The sequence below is a fragment of the Patiria miniata genome, unplaced genomic scaffold, assembly GCF_015706575.1.
Source record: "Patiria miniata isolate m_02_andy unplaced genomic scaffold, ASM1570657v1 HiC_scaffold_5, whole genome shotgun sequence".
NCBI lineage: Eukaryota > Metazoa > Echinodermata > Asteroidea > Valvatida > Asterinidae > Patiria > Patiria miniata.
The window spans coordinates 32,391,421-32,415,783 of record NW_024037072.1 but is presented as its reverse complement, the minus strand read 5'-3'; the positions used below and the strand labels follow the sequence as shown (position 1 = coordinate 32,415,783).

At 43.2% G+C, this 24,363-nt stretch overlaps 1 protein-coding gene across 1 annotated transcript; it reads right to left on the bottom strand.

The window, feature by feature from the left end:
- Positions 1–4,608: 4,608 nt before the first annotated feature.
- LOC119741583 (zinc finger protein 410-like) lies at positions 4,609–21,224 on the bottom strand. Its single transcript, XM_038217393.1, has 10 exons — positions 21,153–21,224; positions 18,207–18,511; positions 16,345–16,700; positions 14,783–14,954; positions 13,446–13,627; positions 10,612–10,701; positions 9,017–9,262; positions 7,038–7,184; positions 6,178–6,303; positions 4,609–5,027 (listed from the first exon to the last, which is right to left on the bottom strand). Exons 2-10 carry the CDS (start codon positions 18,476–18,478, stop codon positions 4,672–4,674), a joined length of 1,947 nt encoding a protein of 648 aa, XP_038073321.1. The 5' UTR covers positions 18,479–18,511; positions 21,153–21,224; the 3' UTR covers positions 4,609–4,671.
- Between the last annotated feature and the right edge of the window lie 3,139 nt (positions 21,225–24,363).

Here is a 24,363-nt window from a genome sequence, read left to right as displayed (position 1 = left end):
TTTTAAGCATTGTCAATTTAATGAATATTTTAATTGGGTAGGCCAGGAATAGTGGGATGAGATGTTTTGGTCCGTGCATTGTCTGAGAATAAGGAAAGGGACCACTTAAAGGGAATGTACAACATTTGCTTTTGCTGCAATTTTCAGAAATAAATAGATTTGGAGGATGAGTATGTTACCGCAAATATTGTTACAATGACTTGTTTCATGTTTTGGGTTCGTAGATGCAGGAAAAACCAAGAAAACCAGTCATATTCTTGTAGTCTGGTTCCCTGACCCCAGCTAAGATGAAACGGAGCAATTTAGAGCCTTTGGCAATTGTAAGATCAGAGAATCAGTCTAGCAGGGTTGTAGACTTAACAGGTGTGTAATTCATTGCAAAGAAAATGCAGACGAACTAAATATAAAAAAAGTAGGAGCACTTTTTGAAAAAAAGCCAGTTTTCGCCAACGCTGGTCGGCCGACCAGCATTGGAAAAATACAGTTTTTCTTGAAAATGTCAGCACACTAGGAGCCACAACTTTACAGGATGCTTAGACTGTCATTCCCTAACAATCTAGTAAGACATTTCGTGATAAATTGATCATTTCGTTTTTTTATGTTTGCAAATGTTCTATCTTCCCTTTAATAATTAATGGTATGTTACTCGTTCAACATGAAATTACATGGGAGTTACTCAGCTCAAGTCTGAATACAAAATTAAAGTTTATTCAGGGAGAACTGTTGGGTATGGTCTGATTGGAGTTCCCAATTTTTGTGATCACTGGGGCAGTTTCCACCATGATGCTCCAAATGAAAAACTAAAGTGAAAACAATTCTGAGCTTGACTAAGTCTCCAGGGGAAAATGCATGTGTGCAGTTACGTAGAAAAAAGTCAAAGAACAAAGCACATTTGTGTGAGCTGTAGCAACACAATTCATGCCATCTTCGTAAATTCAAACATTATACAAACACAGACTCAAAACAAATTCCAAGCTCAAGTGATCAATTTTTTTGAGAGCATTTACCCCTAAACACATAGAGGTTTAAACTTCATTTCATAATCCATATCTTCTTTACATTGACTCAACATTTTACAATAACATAAACCTGTACTTCCAATGTATAAACAAACAATTGTAGTGCATACTACGTTTCACGCATACATAATTAATTTCCAGCAGTTTTAAATGAATACAGTTATCTCATCACAGAAGCACAGTTACTCAATTCATCTTGGCAATTACCACAAATTTCAGGTAAAAAAAAGTAGCCATTTCACCACTGAGATTAGCATTATTTACTACACTGGGACATCGTCCTTGGGCAACATTTTGGCTTCGAATAACTTGAGTTTGTTTTGGCAAGCTGAGCTTCTCATCAGCTGCTACTGGAATGCAATGCATCATAGGCAAAATCCCTGAAAATATCTCCTTTTTCGCATGTGTACATGTAATTTCATCGGCTTAGTACTCATTGGAGTCCTTCAGTTCTCAAATGATTTCTGGTGATTGATCGATCACCAAATCATTTAAAATTTGAACAAAACCTGCTGAGTTTTCAGCAAGGATGACCATACAAAACCATTTGCAGTTTGTGATTTTGTATCTGACAGCATGTCAGGGGCCGATCCATGATTTTTTGCAGGGGGGGGGGGGGGTGTTTCATCAGCACATACTCAGCCTTCGTAAAATCAATGGGGGGGGGGGGGGGCTTGTACCATACTTTCAATGGGGGTGCTGTTCAAATCCACAACTGGCTACGCCTCTGGCAGATTGCATGTAAAAACATTTTGTATCTTTGCTTTAGTTTGACCTTTTGTTGCCATCATAAAACTACATGTACATGTACAACACTGGAGCAAGTACTCGCCCACCTTTAGTAAAGACAATTATAAATCTTAACTTAATGCAGTTTTTCTCCAAAATTGTTAATATACTGCTAACTTGGGGGGGGGGGGGTGAGCTTGACACCGGACACCACATGTCACTAAGCTTTTGTGCTCTTTGTTCTCGGTGCTATGTTTTGTTTTCCATTTGTTGGAAAGTTAGAAAACAACCTTAAAATCTGCCTTTTTGGTTTCTCACCACAAAAATCTGGGGGGAGGATCCAATCCTCCCCCCCCCCCCCCCCCACACCCGGGATTTGCAAAAATGGCAAGCAAGCGCATTGAAATACTTTTGCCTTTGACAAGTTCAAAATACATGTAATACGAAAAAAATTTCATCAATTATTGGGGATTCTGATTGGGAATAAACAGCACTGATATGGTATCATACTTTAAAAAGTAGTTTTGAACCTTTAAAACGTTACACTTAAATTGTCCTATACTACAACAAATTGCACGTTGCTTTGCTTCACTGCATATCAGTGATATTACCATCAATGTCAATATTTTGCAATTAAAAAATCTCAACAGGTTTTGGTATATTCTGTTTAAACTAAGGTTAAATACATGTACATTTATACATGTAGTCCCCTCCATTCACATCAAACCGAAGATCTACAGAGAATCATCTAACTATAATTCCGGAAATCTCTGTCTGTCTGTCTGTCTGTGTGTCTGTCTGTATTTCGGGGGGAGGGGGGGGGGAACAATTGATAGGGGCATTACAGCCCAGATCACCACGCACTGTCGTCCTTTTTATGTCATGTTTGCTAAAGCGTGCGTGCTCAATATGACGCAACAATGATGCAACAATGGAAAAAGGATGGGCACACGCATTATAGGGCGGTACCATGGTTCAGTATGGGTGAATAGCACTGTGTACATGTTTCCTTATACATGTACGTACGTGGCCGGGTGGCTCCACGGGCACATGCATTTTTGCAGTTGACTGAGCAACCGTCGATGTAGTGGTCGACTAAGCAACCCTTACTGAGTGTACGTTCAACCTGTAAGTGTGAGTTCATGATCAACCTGTGAAAACAACACCATTAAATATTGTGTGCGTTGTTTGTACCCTCTGTACTTTATGGCATATCACATTTTCGTTGTTTTGTTTTTATCTACATCTAGGTGCATTTCAGTCACCATGATAAATAAAATGTAAACCACCATCGTAAAGGTCGAAGTCGTGAAATTTAGTGAATGACATCTCAATCCGGTTCATAAAGTGTGACATCATTTCAACTTAAACCATGGCCACTACACACGAAGTAGCATTGAAAAAAATTTGAACCATTGGAACCGGAAGTTGTGCAAAGTGGCGTGTTTAGCAAATGGGCGCTAGTAATCAGTGGTGCATGCATGTGTATGATGCAGTCACTTACGAACCGAATTACACCACTCTCAATCATAACACCTTCTCAATAAATACACACTTAAATGAGAAATGAACACCCATGTTTACGTTACATACGAAGTGTGGACATTCCTTTGTTTTTGTGTTGTTAAGAAAAACCTGTAAAAAAAAATCATTTTTCTCACACTGTGATGAAAACTCTTTCAACCAAAATTTTTTTCTATGATTCCCTTTAGTGTTTCTCTTCATTTTGCCGCCGATAAACCTAACCCCAAAATGCCTCAAAACCTGTTTTCCAGAGAGGGGGAAACACTGTGTGGACGTGGGAAAGTCCACACAACGTCGCTGCTACCTGGTTTATGTGGACCTCTTTTGTTCGGAAGTCCACACAGTGAATGTAATGCTTGTACACATTCACACCTCACAAGCACACTTGATGGTATAAGGGAATTCCTCGCAAGATGCCGTTCGGAGTGAACTAAGTTTGGCCTCAAAGGCCAGGGACGGGTGAAGACTTCAAGTCTTCAATATGAGGTGCCAACAGCGCATCTTTGGTGTCCGGTGGTCCGACTTTGTCACCAACACCACTATCATGGGGACCACCGGTCTCGAGGATATCCGTGCTACCATCTTACAGAGGCGTCATTCCCTCTTCGGTCATTTCCGACAGCTACCGGATGACACGCCAGCCCATGCCGCCCTTAAGCTTAGCGTCGGCGTACTAGGGGGACTCCTCCACCCTGACACTGCCTGGAAGAGACCCAGGGGCCGATCTCTCAACACCTGGGTGCGCCATCTAGAAGTTGACCACAAGACAAGAGCACAACAGCTGTGGCAGTCTGCATCTGATCGCTCGGTCTGGGCGGCTCAACGTCCCCCATGATGGATTTGGAGAATGATGATGATGATGACAAAGTCTGTGCTGAAGAAGTATTTCCAAGAGTAGGAATATGGGTGTTTAGAAACACATCTGACACAGATATACCAAAAACGTTTTGATCAAAAGTCCAAATACTTTGACCACTCTGTCTGGTTTCATGTAGATCCATTCCTTCTGTACCAGCTTATATTTTGATGTACTTGGAAAACAACTCAACTTAGTACAATACATTCTCAAATCCGCTGGTCACTTATCACCACTTTGAGGTCATGCTATGGTGGTGATGGTGATGCTTGATTTAATCTCATACATGGGAATAATCACCCCGTGCTCACTCCGTATGTGTCAAACATAAATCACAGCTCTCACAAGTACAGTTGAATATGCTAAGGGAATTCATCACGAGAAATTGTTTACTGTGAAATAAGGCCGGGTCCATGATAGGTTCCAGAGCTACGGTCATGGTTGTTGTCAGTAAATTCCCACGTAGTTGTCACTGTCTGAAGACCTACACAATGGCTCTAGACAAGAGATTCAAAACAAGACCTTCAAACCTCCAGTTACTGATCACCACGTGATGACAATGTCCCCTCCCTGCAGGTGGTGATGGTGATGATGATGGTGATTGTTGACTTCAATCTCCGAGACGGGGATATCCACATCGTGTTCCTGATCCACCATGGAGGCTGCCGACTGCAGCATGGCGTTGTTGTACACCATGTCGTCCTCAACAGAGGACGACGACTGGTGGTTGACGGCAAAGTCGGGTCCCGGGTCGGACATCATGCCCAGGGTGTGGTCGTGGGTGGGGTCATGGGCGTGGTTGGGCTCGCTCAGGACCACCACGTTGCCCGGGTTGGAGACGGTACAGCGCTGCGTGGTGTCTCCTTTGCAGCATCTGTCCTGATCTAAATCCGTTGTGACTGGGAAGAAAATCAAAAGGAGCTCATGTTATAGCTGAGCCAATCGTAAATCCTCACAGGACCATTAGAAGTCAACCGCAAGTCATGATTAAGAGTCTCAATTCACGGGACAAGCAATTCAAATGAAATGTGTGACAAAGCATCACTTTTTCTTATTGATCTTGATACTATGGAATAGCTGGTTGCATACAAGTAGTCTAGGGGCTAGATGTTGTTATGGTTTGATACGAAATAACCCACCGCAGCGATAACCAGCCGCCACCGCAAGAGGGTGCTATCACGACCAATATCAGCGTCAGAACAATGTCTAGGCCAACTCCTGAAATCCCCCGTGGAAAAATGGGGGAAACGGATGCGCGACTTCTGCAGGCGATTACAATTCATTTTCAGTCCCACACATACTACACACAACAAAAGAGCTGACCAGTGAAGTTGCACAAACGTCTTGCTGCATCTTTCACATTACTGGAAGAAATTTGCAAGTTTGCTTTGGAACTACTATGAATTTTTTTGTATGCGCGATGCTTATATCAGGCCAAACAGGTGCGCGCGCATTACACAACCAATACAAATTGGCCTAGACGTTGTTACGACGGGTTCGTGGGTGATATTGGTTGGTCGTGATAGCGCCCTCTCTCGGCGGCTGATTATCGCGCATCAAACCATAACAACATCTAGCCCCTAGACTAGCATACAAGTGTCTATGATATTCGCACAGATTCGGCAATTAATTATGCAAAACAAAAGACTGCGTCTTGACATCCAGATTCTGACATTCAGCGGGCGCCTTCTATCGGGTCTTCGGTAACCCGTTGTTGTATTACAAAAAACATGGCAGCCAAATTCACCAATCAACAGCTTAGTCCACATTTCTGATCAAAAGGATGTCACAGTTTCTAAAGTCGACTCCGCTCGGCTGGCGCGTGGGGTCGCATAAAATTTGCATGCTAGGATATATCAGACGTTCGTTCGTGTGGCTCTGCACACGTAAATGTCTGATTCTCAGACTAGATCCTTGTAAGCAACTGACAAAATCGGTGAAGTTATATCATTATCCTGACATTCAATTTACATTCTAGCATTGAGTAGGAAAGTGTAATGCAACCTGGGATAGAACACTCCTACTGTTATCTCTTGACCATCAATTTACCTTCTAGAATTGAGTGCGAAAGCGTCATGCTCCCATGGGTCAGCATAGTCATTTCATTGTCTTGGTCCACAGATTGCATGGAGTGGCCTGTCCCTGGATCATGCCGATGGCTGGTCAAAGTAACACCTGTGACAAATTAGGGAGAAAATTAACCCTCATCCTTCCAGATATTTCTATAGTCCCCAGGAGTCTTTGAAGGATTTTGAAAACACAAATACACAGAGTGCACCATGTGCCAAACGTTCTGCCCTTCACTGACATAAGTGTGACCTGCCATGGCATAATGAGGAATAACTCCCATCCTTGACCTTGCAGGAAAGTCGGTAGTAAACCCCTGGACTTCTGTGACCTCATTTCCAGAAAAACAGCTTTGAAAAAAAAAAGTTGTGCATTGCATGTTGTACATTGCAAGCTTTATGTGCATGTATACACACACATGGGACAATTTTGTTACATTGTTAACACTTTCTGAGCGCGTGCTAGATGCCCCTTGAATCTTAGATACCTTGGCTACTCAACATACAAAAAACTCAAAATCAATCATGATTTTCCACGCATAAGCAACTTTAGACGCCGATTACTCAAAACAAGGTTTTGGGAGACACTCCTCATTGAGCCTCAGTAGGTCACAACTTTATAAACACTGTATACTCGGTGTTGTCCCGAGTGATTGTGAGAAAAAAAAAAAACTCAGATGGGACTCGAACCCACCACCTCCTGCTTACTAGAGCAGACGTCTAACCACTCGACCACAGAGTTTGCCGGGGTCCACCAGCTGGTTCGAATCTGATTTAAAAGCAGGTACCGCAAACAAACAGTTCATAAGTTTTATAAGGCTTGTTTTTACAATGTTGGCCTACCTCCCAGGATGGAGTGAGCCAGCGAGATGCCATCGTGCTCGGCCATGGAAGAATGCGAGGACATATTCATGTCCGTACCGGCCACCCCAACTGTGGTCATGGTATGCAGGGATGAGTTGACATGCCCAGGGTTTGGCAAGGTGATTTCTGGTTGTACATGTACAAGGAGGAAAAATACACAAATATCTGCAGGTAGATGTGCAACTTGCAAGAAAAAAATTATGGTTTGAGGAGATGTAGTGCAAATGTGACCCGCGTCCCGAAAAAGGGTATTATGTCGCGCTGTGCATTACCATGTAATGGTACACTGAACGTCGTCAAAATGTGTATTTCATTATTTGTCATGAATTCACAGAAATGTTGAATTCGATTCATAAGTGGGGAAAAACTACAATTTTGAGTGCATCGTGCAAAATCTACCACTGAGCCAGCTATTTCAAAGCCTGTTTGTTTTCTCAGCTTTTTAAAGCTACAGTCAATCATTTGCAGCCAGTCCAAAAAGTGACTGACGTAATTATTGTTATATACTTGGATGAAAAAAAGTAAGGGAACTAAACTCCCTGTGAAATGATTCCTTCTGGCAAGCTGTCATTTTGAAGAAATCAACGTAAGAATGCCTTTCCAACGGTGCGTCTTAAGACGCACCGTTGGAAATTTCCGTTAGTAGTTCAGTTTTTTTATTGCGCGCAAACGTTGACACGACCACACGAGCATGGTTGCTATAATTCGTCGGATCAGAGCGTGACATCGCGTAGCTGCAATCGGCTCAGTGAGAACGTGTCTCGGACGCTGAATTCAGGCCCAATTCAAAACATGATTCAGCAACTTTTGATTTGAAATCGAGACCCTAGAATGTTGTTTTTCTTGAAATATACAGCTGAAGCTGAGCTGAAACTTCATCAGGTTAGTTGTTCAGCACCCTTCTTCAGATTTTGAGCACTTTTGTTGCTTCAAACGAACAAAATGCACAACTTACAAATGATGGACTTTACCTTTAATTGAAATCCAAGAAGGTAATTAATTTGCAAATACGTCATATCTCCAGAACAGGAGGAGCTATGAACCTCTATTATATACAAGCACCCAATAAAACCTTACGTTGTGGGCTTCCAACCATGCATATAACTCAATTTCACCTTTTTACAACATGAAACCCTTTTTGTTGGAGTGGGTCACAAATTTACAAATCGGGGACCAATAATTTTACGCTTGCTCCCCAAATTACTGTGCTAAACCAAACTGAATTTGTTTCATCACTCCACATAATTACTTAGATTCATACCCTGAAGAGGGAAAAATGCGTGTCAAAAATCCATCCCAAAAGGGAATAATTTGTCATCAGTCGTGAAGGACTATCAGAATGCTATTTGCCTGGGAACTGATCTTGGGGTAGTTCTTCCCTGATACTACTGACTGGTTTGGGAGATATTGCTTGCTTGCATTGACGCGTTGCACGTGCTGAATGGCCACTTTACTTTCCTGACGAGTTCAAACAACTAACATTGTTATATCGTGTGCTTGGATACTGTACTTTCATTGGTCTAGGACGGCCGTGTGTCCGGACAATAAAAATGTGTCACACACTGAGGGTGATATCGCATTGCGTTCATTGCGCGCGCGTGTGGAACCTACTGACGCATGTGAGAACTGCAATATCAAACCCCCAGTCTCACGTCCGGCCCCAAACATCAAAACCTTCAGTTATCGAAGGTTACATCGCAGTGATTTAACATATTTCTCACGAAGTTACAACCGTTTTTGAGTGATTGGCTTGATATAACAAATCAATTGTTGACTGCTGTGATGAGGGATAAACCGTTTTTAAACCCCTCCGGGCGCACAGCTGCTATGCACCCCTCGGGTGTTAAAAACGTCATATCCCACATCACAGCAGTCAACAATTGTTACATGAAAGAAGCTCATCTGTTTCATAAACATGTATTAGGTGTAATAACAAACACAACTCCAGCATCCCTTACCTGCAAGGCCGATCTCGTGTTGAGCTGCGGCATGCTCAGCCAGCAGCCCGCTCTTGTGTAACTGTATACAATCCTCCTGCCTCTCCGTGCAATCTTCATCCTTGCACACTCCTGGCATCTTGGCATTTCTGCCGGAGGTTGCGGCTCGCATCTTAGACATGCTGTGGTGCCTCCTCTTGTGAGTGTTCCGACTTCCACTCTGGGAGAAGACCTTGAAGCAGATTTCGCATTCGTAGGGTTTCGCTCCTGTGTGAGCAAAAATGACAAAACATTGTATAGTGGAATGTCGCTATACCGAACACCGCTATACACCGAACATTCAGCTATACCGAACATTATCCTTAGCTCCCAATTTTTGTGTGCAAAACCAACCGAACATTGCTGTTGAAAAATGTCAACAGAAGAGCGACAAGTGGCTATTATTATCCCAAGGAATAGAAGGGGAAAGCCACCCATTGCTGTAGGTAGTAAGCTCAAAAACTGTGTAATTACATAATTCAATAGTTGCCAAGTGTTCAAAGTCATCTTTTAGTAACTACCAGGGTGAGCAAGGTGAAGTTCTGAAGGGCGCTATTTATTGAAAAGTGAGTACCAGAGTACCATTGGCTTAAAATCGCTATACCGAACGATCACTATTACGAACATTTTCTGTGGATCCTGCGATGTTCGTTATAGCGGCCTTCCACTGTAAATCGTTTTTTAGTTTAAGCATTTTTGATGTCTGATTTTACCTTTCACAGACATAACTATATACCGTAATTTTCAAAATATAGGCCGCGCGGCTTATAAGCCACAGCACGCAAAAATCTGCAAATTACGATTTGAAGTCGGCGTATTAGCCGCACCGGCGTATAAGCCGCACCGACCGCAGCAGTTTCAATGTTGTAAGGCCTCCAAATTCTGAAGTCAAAAAGCTCTGGACCAGTTCCATTTATGCTACGAAAGCTATAAAAAGGGCCACACAAGTTCAATCAAAACATTTACGGTCGATACTCGTAAAAAAGAATATGGAAATTGACGATGAGAAATAAAAAAACAGTGGAAATATTGGTAATTATTGTTCCCGAGAAAGCACACCCCTTTATTACCACAAATGGCGTGGTCCACACATCAATGTACAGCATGCATGCAAGGAAGATAGATGGGACGTGCTTCCACTGTTTGTTAGTGACTTTCTGGTACCCCAAGTCCGGTAACGATTGATAATTCATTTCAGCAACAGATCTTTTCTTATAGTACCAGTACATTAAATACACATTCAAATCTCATTTTTATTCTTCAAGGCTCGGCGTATAAGCCGCCGTGTGTATAAGCTGCAGTAAACATTTTCATGGGCAAAATCAACGTATAAGCTGCGGCTTATATTCCGAAAATTACGGTAAGCATAATGTCCAGCAGAGCAGGTGTAAGCTTGGGAAACGACAATCAGACTTTCTATGCTGAGGGAAAAGATGAATGAAATAAACAGATGAATAAACATTGAAGTAACCCCTCCACACTCCTTTCTCATATTGAAACTGTTCTATTCCCATTTCGTTTCCTACATGTAGGGATGGTGCATGTACAATTTGGGCTATAAAATGGTGGGTAAATACCTGTGTGAACGCGTTTGTGTTTGCGGAGACTCGAGTGTTCAGCAAAACTCTGGATACACCCATCATGATCGCATATGAATGGCCTCTCTCCTGCAAAATGGACAATGGGAATGAGGACTCAATTAAAAAGATTCAGTTTGAGAGATGAGAGGAAGAGACCAAGGATGATACTCCATGGATGGAAATCCACAGGATGAGGCAGGGACTGAAAACCCAACCTGCATGTCGGCCTGGTAGGGATTTCAATTGGATCAAGAAAGTGGAAAGTGAAGAATATTCATGTGCCAACCAGACTCCTTAAGTTTGTAAAAGGTTGACGTAAATAGAGAGGTTTTGCATGAGAAGGTGTAGTTTCTGCATCTGAAAGGTCACCAGTTTGTATGGTCTTGTGACTAATGTCATACGGAACTCGCAATCCACTTTGCATGTATACGGCAGGGATATACCTCTATCTACACATCAGTCTGAGTCGTGTATGTAGTGCATTGTCAAATTTTCAAATTCCTCTCTTTCAGTTGATCATGTATGATTGGATTGGAAGGGTATGAATTGCTGGTAAGTATGTGCCATTTAACAATTATATAGGATATGAAGTTTTGAACACCTGAGGGGCGCATAGCACCCGAGGCGAAGCTGAGGGTGCTATGCGCCCCAAGGGTGTTCAAAACGCCATATCCCACATCACAGCGGTCAACAATTGTTTTTTATACTTATGTCTTGGATTCTTTGAATTTTGATGTAACTAGAACGGCGAAGCCGCCATGGCTTGCTGTCGAAGGCGGGAAGGGAGGCTGAAGGTAGGGTTGGGGATGGGCATGATGGAAGGGGATCAGGATTCTCGTTGATGTGCCAGGGTGAAGGGGTCAGTTTTTAAATGTCAACATAAAAAGTCAACAGATGACCTAATAAATACATGTGTATATAGGTTAGCCGTCACTGCGTTATGGGGAAGTTTTCCATTGCTAGGGTAATTAGGACCCAGTTGTGGAGCATTTTTGCAGCCCCCACAGTGTCTTCAGGTCCCCATACTTGTATTACCATGGGAGAACTCTTGTGTAGTCCCCACAAATGCAGAACAACAATGGGTATACATGTACATGTACATGTAGACACAGCACCTTCACCACATGCCCCAAACCTTACCCCATCCCCGACCCGCCCCCCCTCCCCCACCCCAACACCTACCCACACCCATCCCATCCTCCCCCTACCCATCCCAACCCTACCCAAACTCCAATCCTTATCTCCTTCCCCCTACCCTCCCCTACCCCAACCCCCTACACCCACTTACCCATCCTCCCCTATCCCTCCTTACCCACCCCTACACATCCCCATCCTAACCCCTACTCAAATCCCTATATCCCGCCCACCCCATTCCCCCTACTCATACCGACCCATACATCCCCACCCGACGCCAACCCCTACTCCGATCCCTATATACTGCCCCTACACCCACCTACCCATCCCCAACCACCCCTACACATCCCCACCCCAACCCCTTCTCAAATCCCTCCCCCTCCCCGACCCCCCTACCCGTCTCCCCTACCTGTCTCCCCCTACCTGTCCCCACCCCACCCCTACATTTGTACACATCCCCACCCCACCCAAACATAGTATTCCAACCCCTATCCCCCACCCAACCCAACCCACCCCACCCTAGCTCCCCTACGCATCCCCCAACCCAAACCCCAACTCCAACCCCTATCCCCCACCCCTAAAACTTAAACATTTTTATCTGAACGCGGACGGCCGGACGTACGCCGGACGGACGGATGGACGAAAATTGGTATTACATAGGCTCGCATCTGCTTCGCAGCTCGCCAAAAATCTTGAAAACAAACAGCATTAAACACAACAATCATGACAATCAAACTCCAACTCACAGGCATGTCACGTGCTCGAAACAGCTGATCGTCTGCTAGTTCACTGCTCCCACTCAAGTGTGAAAACATGGTGAAAATAGCGTGGGTACCAACGATAGAAGCGTTTCACACCGTACGTACAAAGTCATAGCACACTCCCTGTGGGATATCACGTTACCACAGGGAGTTGTGCCATGACTTTTTATAAACTTAACACGTGATCGATCTAGGCCAATGAAAATACAGTATTCAAGACAGAGGTATAACAATTATCTGTGTTTCTAAGCGAGATTGGCTGCAGACACAGGGCTTTCATCAGAGGCTACCATCGATAACAGCTCCCGAAAGGTAATGCACAAGCGTACACGATGCATTATAATGGAATGACTGATAACGATTACTGATAGCATTTTATACACATATCCATTCACATGCACAACCTCTCAAGATTTGATATACATGCACATACACAAACACACAAACGTGTGTTCACCGTCGATCATGGACGTCCTATTGTCCCTCTTCTGTTTGTACTCTAACATTTTACGAAGACTCCCAGATGTTTTGTACATGACCCCAATCGCGGACGTATGCTGGGAATCGTTGACAATATTGTTCTCTTTTGTTCTCTGGCATTTTTCGTCCACGGTTTGAATGCCTGAACACTCGTCGCTATGAGGTATTTGTGGGGACCGAAAATGCTATGGGGACAGCAGAAAGTCCCCATAATTCGGTCCTAATTTGCCTAACAATACAAAACTTCCCCATAACGCAGTGTAAGCCTACCCACACCTACTTGTTCCGTAGTTGTGGGGACAACACACGAGTTGTCCCATGGTACTATGGGGACCGAAGACATTGTGGGGACAGCAGAAAGTCCTAATAACTCGGTCCTAATTTGTCTAACAATAACAACTTCCCCATTACACGGTGACGGCCCGCCCAAACAAACACACCAACCAACCAACTCACCCGTGTGTATTCTCAAGTGATTCTTGAGGTTGCCGGCTGTGGTGAAACTCTTCCCACAATCCTCCTCGGGACATTTGAATGGTTTGTGGCCCGTGTGCGTGCGCATGTGGACGTGCAGGCTCTGTAACGTGTAGAAGGTTTTACCGCAGTCGTCCATGGCGCAGCTATAAGGACGGTCATTGCTGTAAGAAAAGACACGCACGGGGACAATTCCATGAGAAAGTGGACATGGCCGAGAAAAATGGAAAATTTATGAAATCTTTTAAGGGAATATACAACATTTGCGCACAAAACTACCAAATTATTATGAAATACCTTACTGGACTGTAAGTGAATGACAGCATCCTGTAAAAGGACGGCACCTAGTGTGCTGACATTCTCAAGAAAAGTGGTATTTTTGGCCGATCAGTGTTGGAAAAACTGGCTTTGTTCAAATACTGCCCCCAATTTACCATATTTAGTCTGAATTTTTCTGCAATCGATTACACATCTATGAACGTATACAAGCCTGCTAGACTGGTTCCCATGACCTTACAATTCCTTGACGTCTATAAATTGCTCCATTTCAATTTAAGTGGGGTCAGGGAACCAGACTACAAGAACATGATTGTTTTTCTTGGTTTTTCCAGCATCTACGAACACAAAACTTCAAACAAGTTAGTGTAACAATATTTGCTATAGAAAATACTAATCCCCCAAATTCACCCATTTCTGAAAATTACAGCAAAAGCAAATGTTGTATATTCCCTTTAAAACTAAAAGTATCACAACCTCAAATGTGGTATCAAATTAAAGGAACAAGACCTTTCATTCGAGGGAATATGGTTAAGTGTATTTTTTGTCAGCAAAACGTTTTTTGGGGGCTAAAATTTTAGATTTTAGTAAGTCATTTGGCACCTTGGTTTTACTTTCAAAATGCAAGTGATACATTATTGTGAGTTTTTGGTTTTAAAGCAGAGAGAATGGTTCAAATTTTATGCAAAAAATAGTATTTTTTTGTCTGGGGTGTAGTTAAAGGGAAAAAATGTTGCAATCTGACGCCACTTCAGCGGTTGTGTACAAAGTCTATGGAGTGTCAAGAACATTTTCGAAGTAACAAAATTGGAAATGTTCTCAGTCCCATATTCATGTCTTATCATCATTTTTGCAATGACTGACCTTCATTGAGATGCTATACGAAGAAAAAACTGGCGTCAGGTTGCAACATTTTTTCCAGCTTAAGTATCAGTGTAAACCATTTCTGTCTTAGGTATGGTTCAAAATACAGTGCACCACCAAGCGCTTGGCGCACTGTAATTGAACGGCTCTATTTGGGGATTTATAAAAAAAACACTCACGCATGTGTTCTGGTGTGGTATTTGAGATGGGCCGGCCAAGCAAAGCGTTTGTTGCAGCCCTCCACCGAACACTTGAGCACCTTGTTGCCCTTGTGGGTCTCGCAGTGATACCGGTAGTGACTGGACGATTTAAAGCTACGGCCGCATTCTTCGCACTTCAACAGCTTCTCATCTGAAGGGTGACAGAAAAATTTTCAGCATGAATTACGATTCTATTTATTAACCCTAACCCTGCTGAATCCAACAGGATCCAACTATATCATATACCCGATGGAGCCTATTGGATTGAGCACTAAACCCCTAGGGTACATTCCTGATGCAAAATGTTGGATTCAGCTTGCAACTGAACCGCATTATAACGCCAAGTTGGACTCCGTTGGATTCAGCAGACAACTGAAAACAAGACACAGTGGATTGAGCAGGAAACTCTGGTTGGACTCTGTTGGATTTTAGCAGGGTAGTCCTGAGGAACTACTAGGGGGTTAGGGAGCGCCGGGGAGTGTGGCCTAGTGGTTAGGGTTTGTGACTCATGATCAGAGGTCAGGGGTTCGAATCCGGCTTCTGGCCATACGTTATGTCCTTGGGCAAGCCACTTCACCCCACTTGCCTCTCTCCACCCAGGAGTATAAATGGGTACCGGCATTAGCTGGGGGGTAACCTGTGATGGACTGGCATCCCATCCAGGAGGAGTAGAAATATTCTCAGTCATTTCACGCCAAGGAAACGCAAGACAAACGTCAACCTGATGAGTCGTATTGGTTCAGGACAGACTTTACTGCACTTAAACCCTCTGATAAGCAAATGAGAACCATCCAAATAAATTATCCTCAGATTCTTTGCTAACCGGTGCTTCACATTCTCAGATGTACTTCATGCGCAGAATATTTTTATATCCTACTGTCAAGTCGTAAATACCTAAGACAGTTTTACCATTCCTATTGGCTGGCTGGTTTCAAACACTTTTCCAGTGTCGCATGCAATTTGGACTCTTATCAAACTGGTCCCTTTTACCCTTGTTCACATTCCTCACTTAGGCATGCGCAATACTAGCGATGATTCTGTATTTCACAGTCCTCAATTCACACTACACCCGCACCGCTGTGTTCTGCGCCACATCGCGCCAATCTCCAAATAAGAAGATGTTTACGACAACTCGTGAGAGGCAAATACCATAACATAGTAAGAGAGGCCTTTAAAAAAACATGAAGTAGACTTGTATGACAAAATGGTTGTAAATATATCATTTTTGACCGAAACGGTGTTTATGAATTGGAATAAATGTGTTTGGCTGGTAATAGACAAGCCCATTTAAGACCGGCCGGGGCGTGTACGCTAATGATATCCCTCGCCTTCGGCTATAATCAGCGTCCATTCCCCAAGCTGGTCTTAAATGGACTTGTTTTAAACAGCACAAACACATAATTATTCCCTTATTTTAATCAATCACTTGTTCAAGCCCCATACACAATAGAACGATCTATTGCGCCCCTCCCACCCCCCCCCCCCCCAACCCTTGCCAATGATACAGTGCTTGTGATGAGTACAAGTCCAAATATGTTTACCTGAGGTTTGGTTGGCCACACCGAAGGATTTAGCAATACTCTCCTGCGTGGCACAGATGAGATTAGCGTGGGCCAGGTCCCGCAGCCTCAACAGCTGCCTGAAGTCCTGCTGGGGCCTGTCCAGCAGCAGGGACGATGCGGAGGACGGGGAGCAGTCCAAGCCGTTAGCCTTCTGCATCCCGTTGCTGGTGCTCAGCACCAAGATGGGCATGAGGGTGGCCGTGGCCAGAGAGGTCTGGCTGGTGTTGGGGATGTTGACCACCATGAGGCTGGACGGCGGCAGGCCAAGGTTGCTCATGTCTGGGGAGTCTGTCTCGTCTGCACCCACCATCGACTGGTTGTCCAGCTCCCCCTCACTAGGTATGGGAATCCAGGTTAAACTTGAATAAATGTATACAAATTTCACACATATTTCAACCCATTACACTGCCTGTACTGCCCAAAACCGCCCTGCCTGTTAATACCACCACTGTATGGTTCTATGGATACATACAGAGTAGTAAGGGTGCTACTTGGTCAAACATTTCATAAACAGGCAGACCCCTAACCAAGCGATATCTTGGTCACATCTAGTACGAGAGCATATGTAGCAAGGTATGTGGCAGAGGGAGCCCCCTCCTCTCTTTTGTGTTGGTCTATGTGTTATCGGAATCTCAGGAATTCTTTGGCGATATCTAGGGGAATGTGTTAGGTAACAAGTCTGGAGGGTGTATAGGGTATAGGGAAATGGGGGCGGTACCCCTCTGCCAAAAGTCTTACATGATCTATAGACCTTTATCATGCTGCTACCATTTCAGTCATGTTCCCTGTATCCAATAACAGTACTTGTAACTTAGTGAATGATAATGTTTTTTGTGCAACAAGGAACCAGACTATTTTTCCTTCCAGCCTCGCTTTGGTTACGTTGATTTGAATGGGAAATAAATCAAGATGGTCGCAACATGTTAATGGTCTGTAGGAGAGGCACTAAACATTGAATAAACCCTCGTGTCAGCATATTTAAAAGAGCTAACAGAATCAATTGCAAACAATGCGTGTTTGACAGGATACATAGTTGCCAGTCTCCGACAAAACTGCATAAATTAAACTTCCTGGGATGCAATCAAGTACTTGGTTGCTTCTAAAGCTTTGTAAGTAAGTTTAAAGAAAAGCATATCGATGTCAAATACACCGTCTGCAGCTAATAAAAAAACATGAAAAAGCACAAGAACATTCCAGGCCTACATAACCTATTTTCAAATGGCATGTAATGAGAAGTAGAACTATTCTTTGGGGAGGGGCTTTTGAAAAGAATTTAGACGTGGTTCATTTTTAATAAAATAAGTCTGGTAGGTGGCCTTGTATACAAGTATCGTTAGTTTGAAATTTGAGTTTCCTTTAACCCTAACTGCCCTGAATCCTTCAAAATCTTCTTTGCAAAAGTCGAAGAATTTGGAGGATTGAGGTTACATGTATATGGCAAAAGTGCGTTACTTATAGAATGCACTTTGTCAAGGTCTTGGGCTGGACCATGTGTTGTTTTTGCTCAGCCATGCACATATATAGGCCTTGATTATGCTCAAAATCCTCCGTACTGCTCCAGGGTGTCACTGCCCAAGCCTCAATATATTGACAGTCACTGCCGCAGGATTTTGCAGGATTGAGGCAGTGGTCACCCCTCCACGGACCATATTCAAGAAATAATGGAGGAATTTGCAGGATTGAGGCTATTCATGATATTTTTCCATGATGCCAATTGGAGGATTTTTCAGGATGGAGGCTACATCCTAGCAAAAAGGCCTAGAGAGTTAGGGTTAAACGTCTGGAAAGTTTGTCAGATTGTGATATATTTTTGTTTCAACGTATAAATGTCACATCTTTACCCCTCGCATTCCGCGAAGGAGTGCTCCATCCGTCCCACCCCCATGGCCGTCATCTCCCCTGCTTCCTCACGTTCATCCAGTCCATCGCCGACGTTCAGCCCCAGGTTGGTCTGGGAGATGTCCAGTGAGGATGCCACCACGCCGTGATTGGTCAGCATCAGGGAGCTGGCCACGGTATCCTCCAGCATGCCGGCCGAGCCGCAGGCGATGGAGGTGGCTAGACTGTCCAGCGACGAGGCCAACACATCACTGGTGTTTATGACGGGATCCATCCCTGATACTGTTTGCCAACACCAACCAAAAACCTATTGATAATGCACCAAATAAAATGAAGTGAAAAAAAAAATTAATACAGGCCTCAACCTTAAGTGGCCCACGCATTGTCTATAGACGTTCATACAAACATGTAGGCTGGCATGGTCAGCTAGCTGTGATCGTGAAAAAGTAGTCACGTGACCGCGCACGTAATGAATGCTGCAGCGGCAAATTTGGTATCGCACTTACGATCCGGACACTCCTCATGTCCGGATCGTAAGTGCAATACCAATTTGCTGATGCAGTGTTCATTACGTACACAGTCACAGTCATTACGTACACACCGTGCCAGCCTACATGTGTTTGTATGAACGTCTATAAACAATGCGTGGGCAGACTAGAGATGGCCGCGTTATTTGATCGTTGCTGTCTGGTGTCTGTGCGAAACTGGTGGAATTTCACGGATTTTCAACCCTAAAAATAATCGTGAGTATCACTGAAGCCCCATTACTTCATCTTTGACATGTGGAGAAGCCAGTAGGTGCTTTAAAAGGTATTTTTGTCAAGTATTTTGTGTGATTTTTGGCAACTTTTGAGGGGAATGGTCTGGAAAAATGACAATCTCCGAAATGAGGATTTATGCTTCGTGGGGCGCTGGTCAACAGACCATATCCCAAATGTCAAAAAAGGAGTTCTAGTGCCCCAGTTAGTGGGTCTAGGTATGAAGTATGGATTATGGAATCAGGGTTGGGATAATACCAGAGCCTAGAGAAAATGGACTGTTTTGGAATGCACTGGGGGATAAGGTCCCGATCTAGTGTTTTTAACGTAGTTGTGCCTCCAGCTCTAAATGCGATAAACATTGGAGCTGGAGTTACTGTAGAAACAGGTGGACTCCCTAGTCGTAGTGCAATGAAGACGTCGTCCAACCTGGGCTAGAGTTACTATAGTCCGAGTAACTAGGACTCTACGGATCGCTTTTTTTACATTTGGACCTGGTCTGGCGATCGCCCGACCATGTCCAAATGTTAAAAAAAGCGATCCGTAAAGTCCAAGTTACTTGGACTAGGGCCGCGCCTTAGCCCCATAAATGTGGCCAATTTACTGGACTTGGTACAAAAACATGTAGAACTTTGTCAAATTTTGATTGTCACATTTAAGGCTCAGTTTGTGGTTTATTTTTGCTTTAGAAGCATACTCACCCTCTTTATAGGCAAATCAGAAAGTGCTGCCTTTTTCACAGGTTCAGCGGAAAGGGCATATTTTTCATCATTTTAGCAAAAAAAACGACCAAATCCAGCGATGTTTGTTCTGCGCATATTACGTGAGTATGTCATGAAGTGTAGTACGGAGTTTGGGGGCAAACTGTGCAGCGGTTCTGTGGGAAATGTCTGCATTTTGATGGACGTTTTTGTACTTAATTAGTGTTTTGTGCTGAAAACGATTTTGCGGGGTTCTTAATCTATGAGGCTCCACTACGTACTACGTGGAGCCTCATAGACATAGTTCTAGAAGTAGGCCTAATTGTAGTCATGTATTTTCAACAATTTAAATTCCATAATCATAAATGCAACGATGTACAAGTTCAAAAGTTTCAACGATAAATTAAAAAAAAAACACGATCCATTTTGCGACCGATGTGTAGTGCAATGCTGCGGCATGCACTTCCAACCACTTGTGCTACGCTACGGCTGCTAGTCTATCATTGTCTATACTCACGCGTACGAGTTGGCCCGCGTACGAGTTATTTCGCACACGAGTTGCCTTGCGTACGAGTTGGTCCGCGTACGAGTTGTCCTGCGTACGAGTTGGCCCGTGTACGAGTTGACCTGCGCCGCCTACGTCCACAACCTTCCACTTACTCCTAGAACTATGAGGCTCCACGTAGTGGAGCCTCATAGGTTCAGAAGCCCGCAAAATTGTTGTCAGCACAAAACACTAATTAAGTACAAAAACGTCCATCCCAAGCAGGCCGTTTTTCACAGAACCACTGCACAGTTTGCCCCTAAACTCCATACAATACCTCATGACATACTCACGTTATGTGCACCCAACAAACATCGGTGGATTCTGTCTGTTTTTCGGCAAAAATGATGAAAAATATGCCCTTTCCGCACTGAGCCAACCTAACACTTGAAACGAGCACGCGTGCAGAATGATCGCAGTCATTTTCGGTTCGATCGCTCGGAGCGCGCCGCGGGGGGTATGGTGTAGGAGCGGAACGATAGTATGCACATGCGTACAAGTGCAAGTACGTACCCCCCGCGGCGCGCTCTGAGCGATCGAACCGAAAATGACTGCGATCATTCTGCACGCGTGCTCGTTTCAAGTGTTAGGTTGGCTCAGTGCGGAAAGGGCATATTTTTCATCATTTTTGCCGAAAAACAGACAGAATCCACCGATGTTTGTTGGGTGCACATAACGTGAGTATGTCATGAGGTATTGTATGGAGTTTAGGGGCAAACTGTGCAGCGGTTCTGTGAAAAACGGCCTGCTTGGGATGGACGTTTTTGTACTTAATTAGTGTTTTGTGCTGACAACAATTTTGCGGGCTTCTGAACCTATGAGGCTCCACTACGTGGAGCCTCATAGTTCTAGGAGTACCTTCCACTTTCCAGGTGTTTTTACGTCATGGAACAGAAACAGAAACCCACATCAACTGCCTTTGCGGAGGCTTACTATTCAACTTACCTGCAGATTTGTTTGATTGCTTCGAATACCCGCGGCACCGAGGGCTTTGTTAAGTTTTATCTCGTCATGCCATGGTCAACCAGGCTGATCTTGGCACGAAAATTGGGCCGGATTTTCGGCTGGCCGGATTTTCGGTTACGCACTATTTTTACGGCGGCGCGCCGCCGTGAAGATTATCACTACGGTGGCCCTTAACAGTCATTGCAAATAAACCTTAGGACAAAAGGATTTATAAAGGAAGTTTCACTTCTTATCACGGTTAATTACCTTAAATAACTGAAACTGTTGTTTATTCGACTCTAAAGTAAATCGTAATGAAAACTGTGGCAATTTATTTTCAGAATTGGGAATGTTAATGTTATAAATTTTAAGGTTACTGAATAAAGGTTCTGCCCTATAGCCGATGAGAGGGCGCTATATCCGCCAGACTGCCACTTAAGTAGTGGTGCGTTGCGGGAAGGACCGGGTCTTAGGCATGAGAATCCTGTTTAAACAGGAATTCCTATTTGTTTTTTGCCAAAATGTCCCGGGGTGCCATTTTCCTTTCCTTTTTTTTCATAAAAATTAATGCTCATACGGCCCGGCTGCGATTTTCTTTTCCCAAACTACCTGGTTGTTTAGCGCCCTCTACGATACTTTTATGACACGTACGTACGCAGGTATTATTAAATGTAAAATGATTCTGTACCCTCCTCAATGCCAGAAATGTCCCGTTCCAATTGCATACACGGGTTAAGGGACATCCAAAGTGTATTCTATTCGCGACCCGAATAAATCGGTATTGAAACACAGTCAGCCCAATTAAATTAATCAGATAGTTGATAATAAGGATACAAAAGACCGGTTTTTGCAAAGAAAATACGGATATCATATTTTGAATTGATTTTGTACAATCCTTAATATCCGAAATGTCCCGTTGCAATTGCATATACGGGTTGAGGGACATCCAAAGTGTATTTTATTCGCGCCCCGAATAAATCGGTATTGAAACAGAGTCAGCCCAATTAAATTAACCCGACAATTGATAATTACGATACAAAAGACCGGTTTTTGCTAAGAAAATACGGATATCCCATTTTGAAATGATTTTGTACCATCCTAAATGTCAGAGATGTCCCGTTCCAATTGCATACACGGGTTAAGGGACATCCAAAGTGTATTCTATTCGCGCCCCGAATAAATCGGTATTGAAACAGAGTCAGCCCATTTAAATTAATTCAACGATTGATAATTAACGTACAAAACAGCCGTTTGCCAAAGAAAATACGGATATCTCATTTAGAAATGATTTTGTACCATCCTAAATGTCCAAAATGTCCCGTTCCAATTTCATACACGGGTTAAGGGACTCTGAAAGTGTATTCCATTCGCGCCCCGAATAAATCGGTATTGAAACACAGTCAGCCCAATTAAATTAATCAGATAGTTGATAATAAGGATACAAAAGACCAGTTTTTGCAAAGAAAATACAGATATCCCATTTTGAAATGATTTTGTACTATCCTAAATGCTCGAAATGTCCCGTTCCAATTGCATACACGGGTTAAGGGACATCCCAAGTGTATTTTATTCGCGCCCCGAATAAATCAGTATTGAAACACAGTCAGCCCAATGAAATTGATCCCACGATTGATAATTGATGTACAAAATAGCCGTTTTCCAAAGAAAATAAGGACATCCCATTTGAAATGATTTTGTACCATCTTAAATGATTGAAATGTCCCGTTCCAATTGCATACACGGGTTAAGGGACTCTCAAAGTGTATTCTATTCGCGCACCGAATAAATCGGTATTGAAACAGAGTCAGCCCAATTAATTAAAATCCAACGATTGATAATTAACGAACAAAACAGCCGTTTTCCAAAGAAAGTACGGATGTCTCACTTTGAAATGATTTTGTACCATCCTAAATGTCCGAAATGTCCCATTCCAATTGCATACACGGGTTAAGGGACTCTCAAAGTGTACTCTATTCGCGCCCCGAATAAATCGGTATTGAAAAACGTGTCAGCCCAATTAAATTAATCCGACGATTGATGATTACCATGCAAAACAACGGTTTTCCCAACAAAATATGGACATCCCATTTTGAAATGATTTTGTACCATTCTAAATGTCCGAAAAGTCCCGTTCCAATTGCATACACGGATTAAGGGACATCCAAAGTGTATTCTATTCGCGCCCCGAATAAATCGGTACTGAAACAGTGTCAGACCAATTAAATTAATCCCACGATTGATAATTACGATACAAAACATCCGTTTCCCAAAGAAAATACAGATATCCCATTTTGAAATGATTTTGTACCATTCTAAATGTCCGAAAAGTCCCGTTCCAATTGCATAAACGGGTTAAGGGACATCCAAAGTGTATTCTATTCGCGCCCCGAAAAAATCGGTACTGAAACAGTGTCAGACCAATTAAATTAATCCCACGATTGATAATTACGATACAAAACAGCCGTTTCCCAAAGAAAATACGGATATCCCATTTGAAATGTATTTTGTACCATCCTAAATGCTCGAAATGTCCCATTCCAATTGCATACACGGGTTGAGGGACTCTCAAAGTGTATTCTATTCGCGCCCCGAATAAATCGGTATTGAAACAGAGTCAGCCCAATTAATTAAAATCCAACGATTGATAATTAACGAACAAAACAGCCGTTTTCCAAAGAAAATACGGATGTCCCATTTTGAAATGATTTTGTACCATTCTAAATGTCCGAAAAGTCCCGTTCCAATGGCATACACGGGTTAAGGGACATCCAAAGTGTATTCTATTCGCGCCCCGAATAAATCGGTATTGAAACAGAGTCAGACCAATTAAATTATTCCCACGATTGATAATTAACACACAAAATAGCCATTTTACAACGAAAATATGGATATCCCATTTTGAAATGATTTTGTACCATCCTAAATGCTCGAAATGTCCCGTTCCAATTGCATACACGGGTTGAGGGACATCCCAAGTGTATTCTATTCGCGCCCCGAATAAATCGGTATTGAAACAGAGTCAGCCCAATTAAATTAATCCGACGATTGATAATTAATGTACAAAATAGCCGTTTTCCAAAGAAAATACGGACATCCCATTTGAAATGATTTTGTACCATCCTAAATGTCCGAAATGTCCCGTTCCAATTGCATACACGGGTTAAGGAACTCTCAAAGTGTATTCTATTCGCGCCCCGAATAAATCGGTATT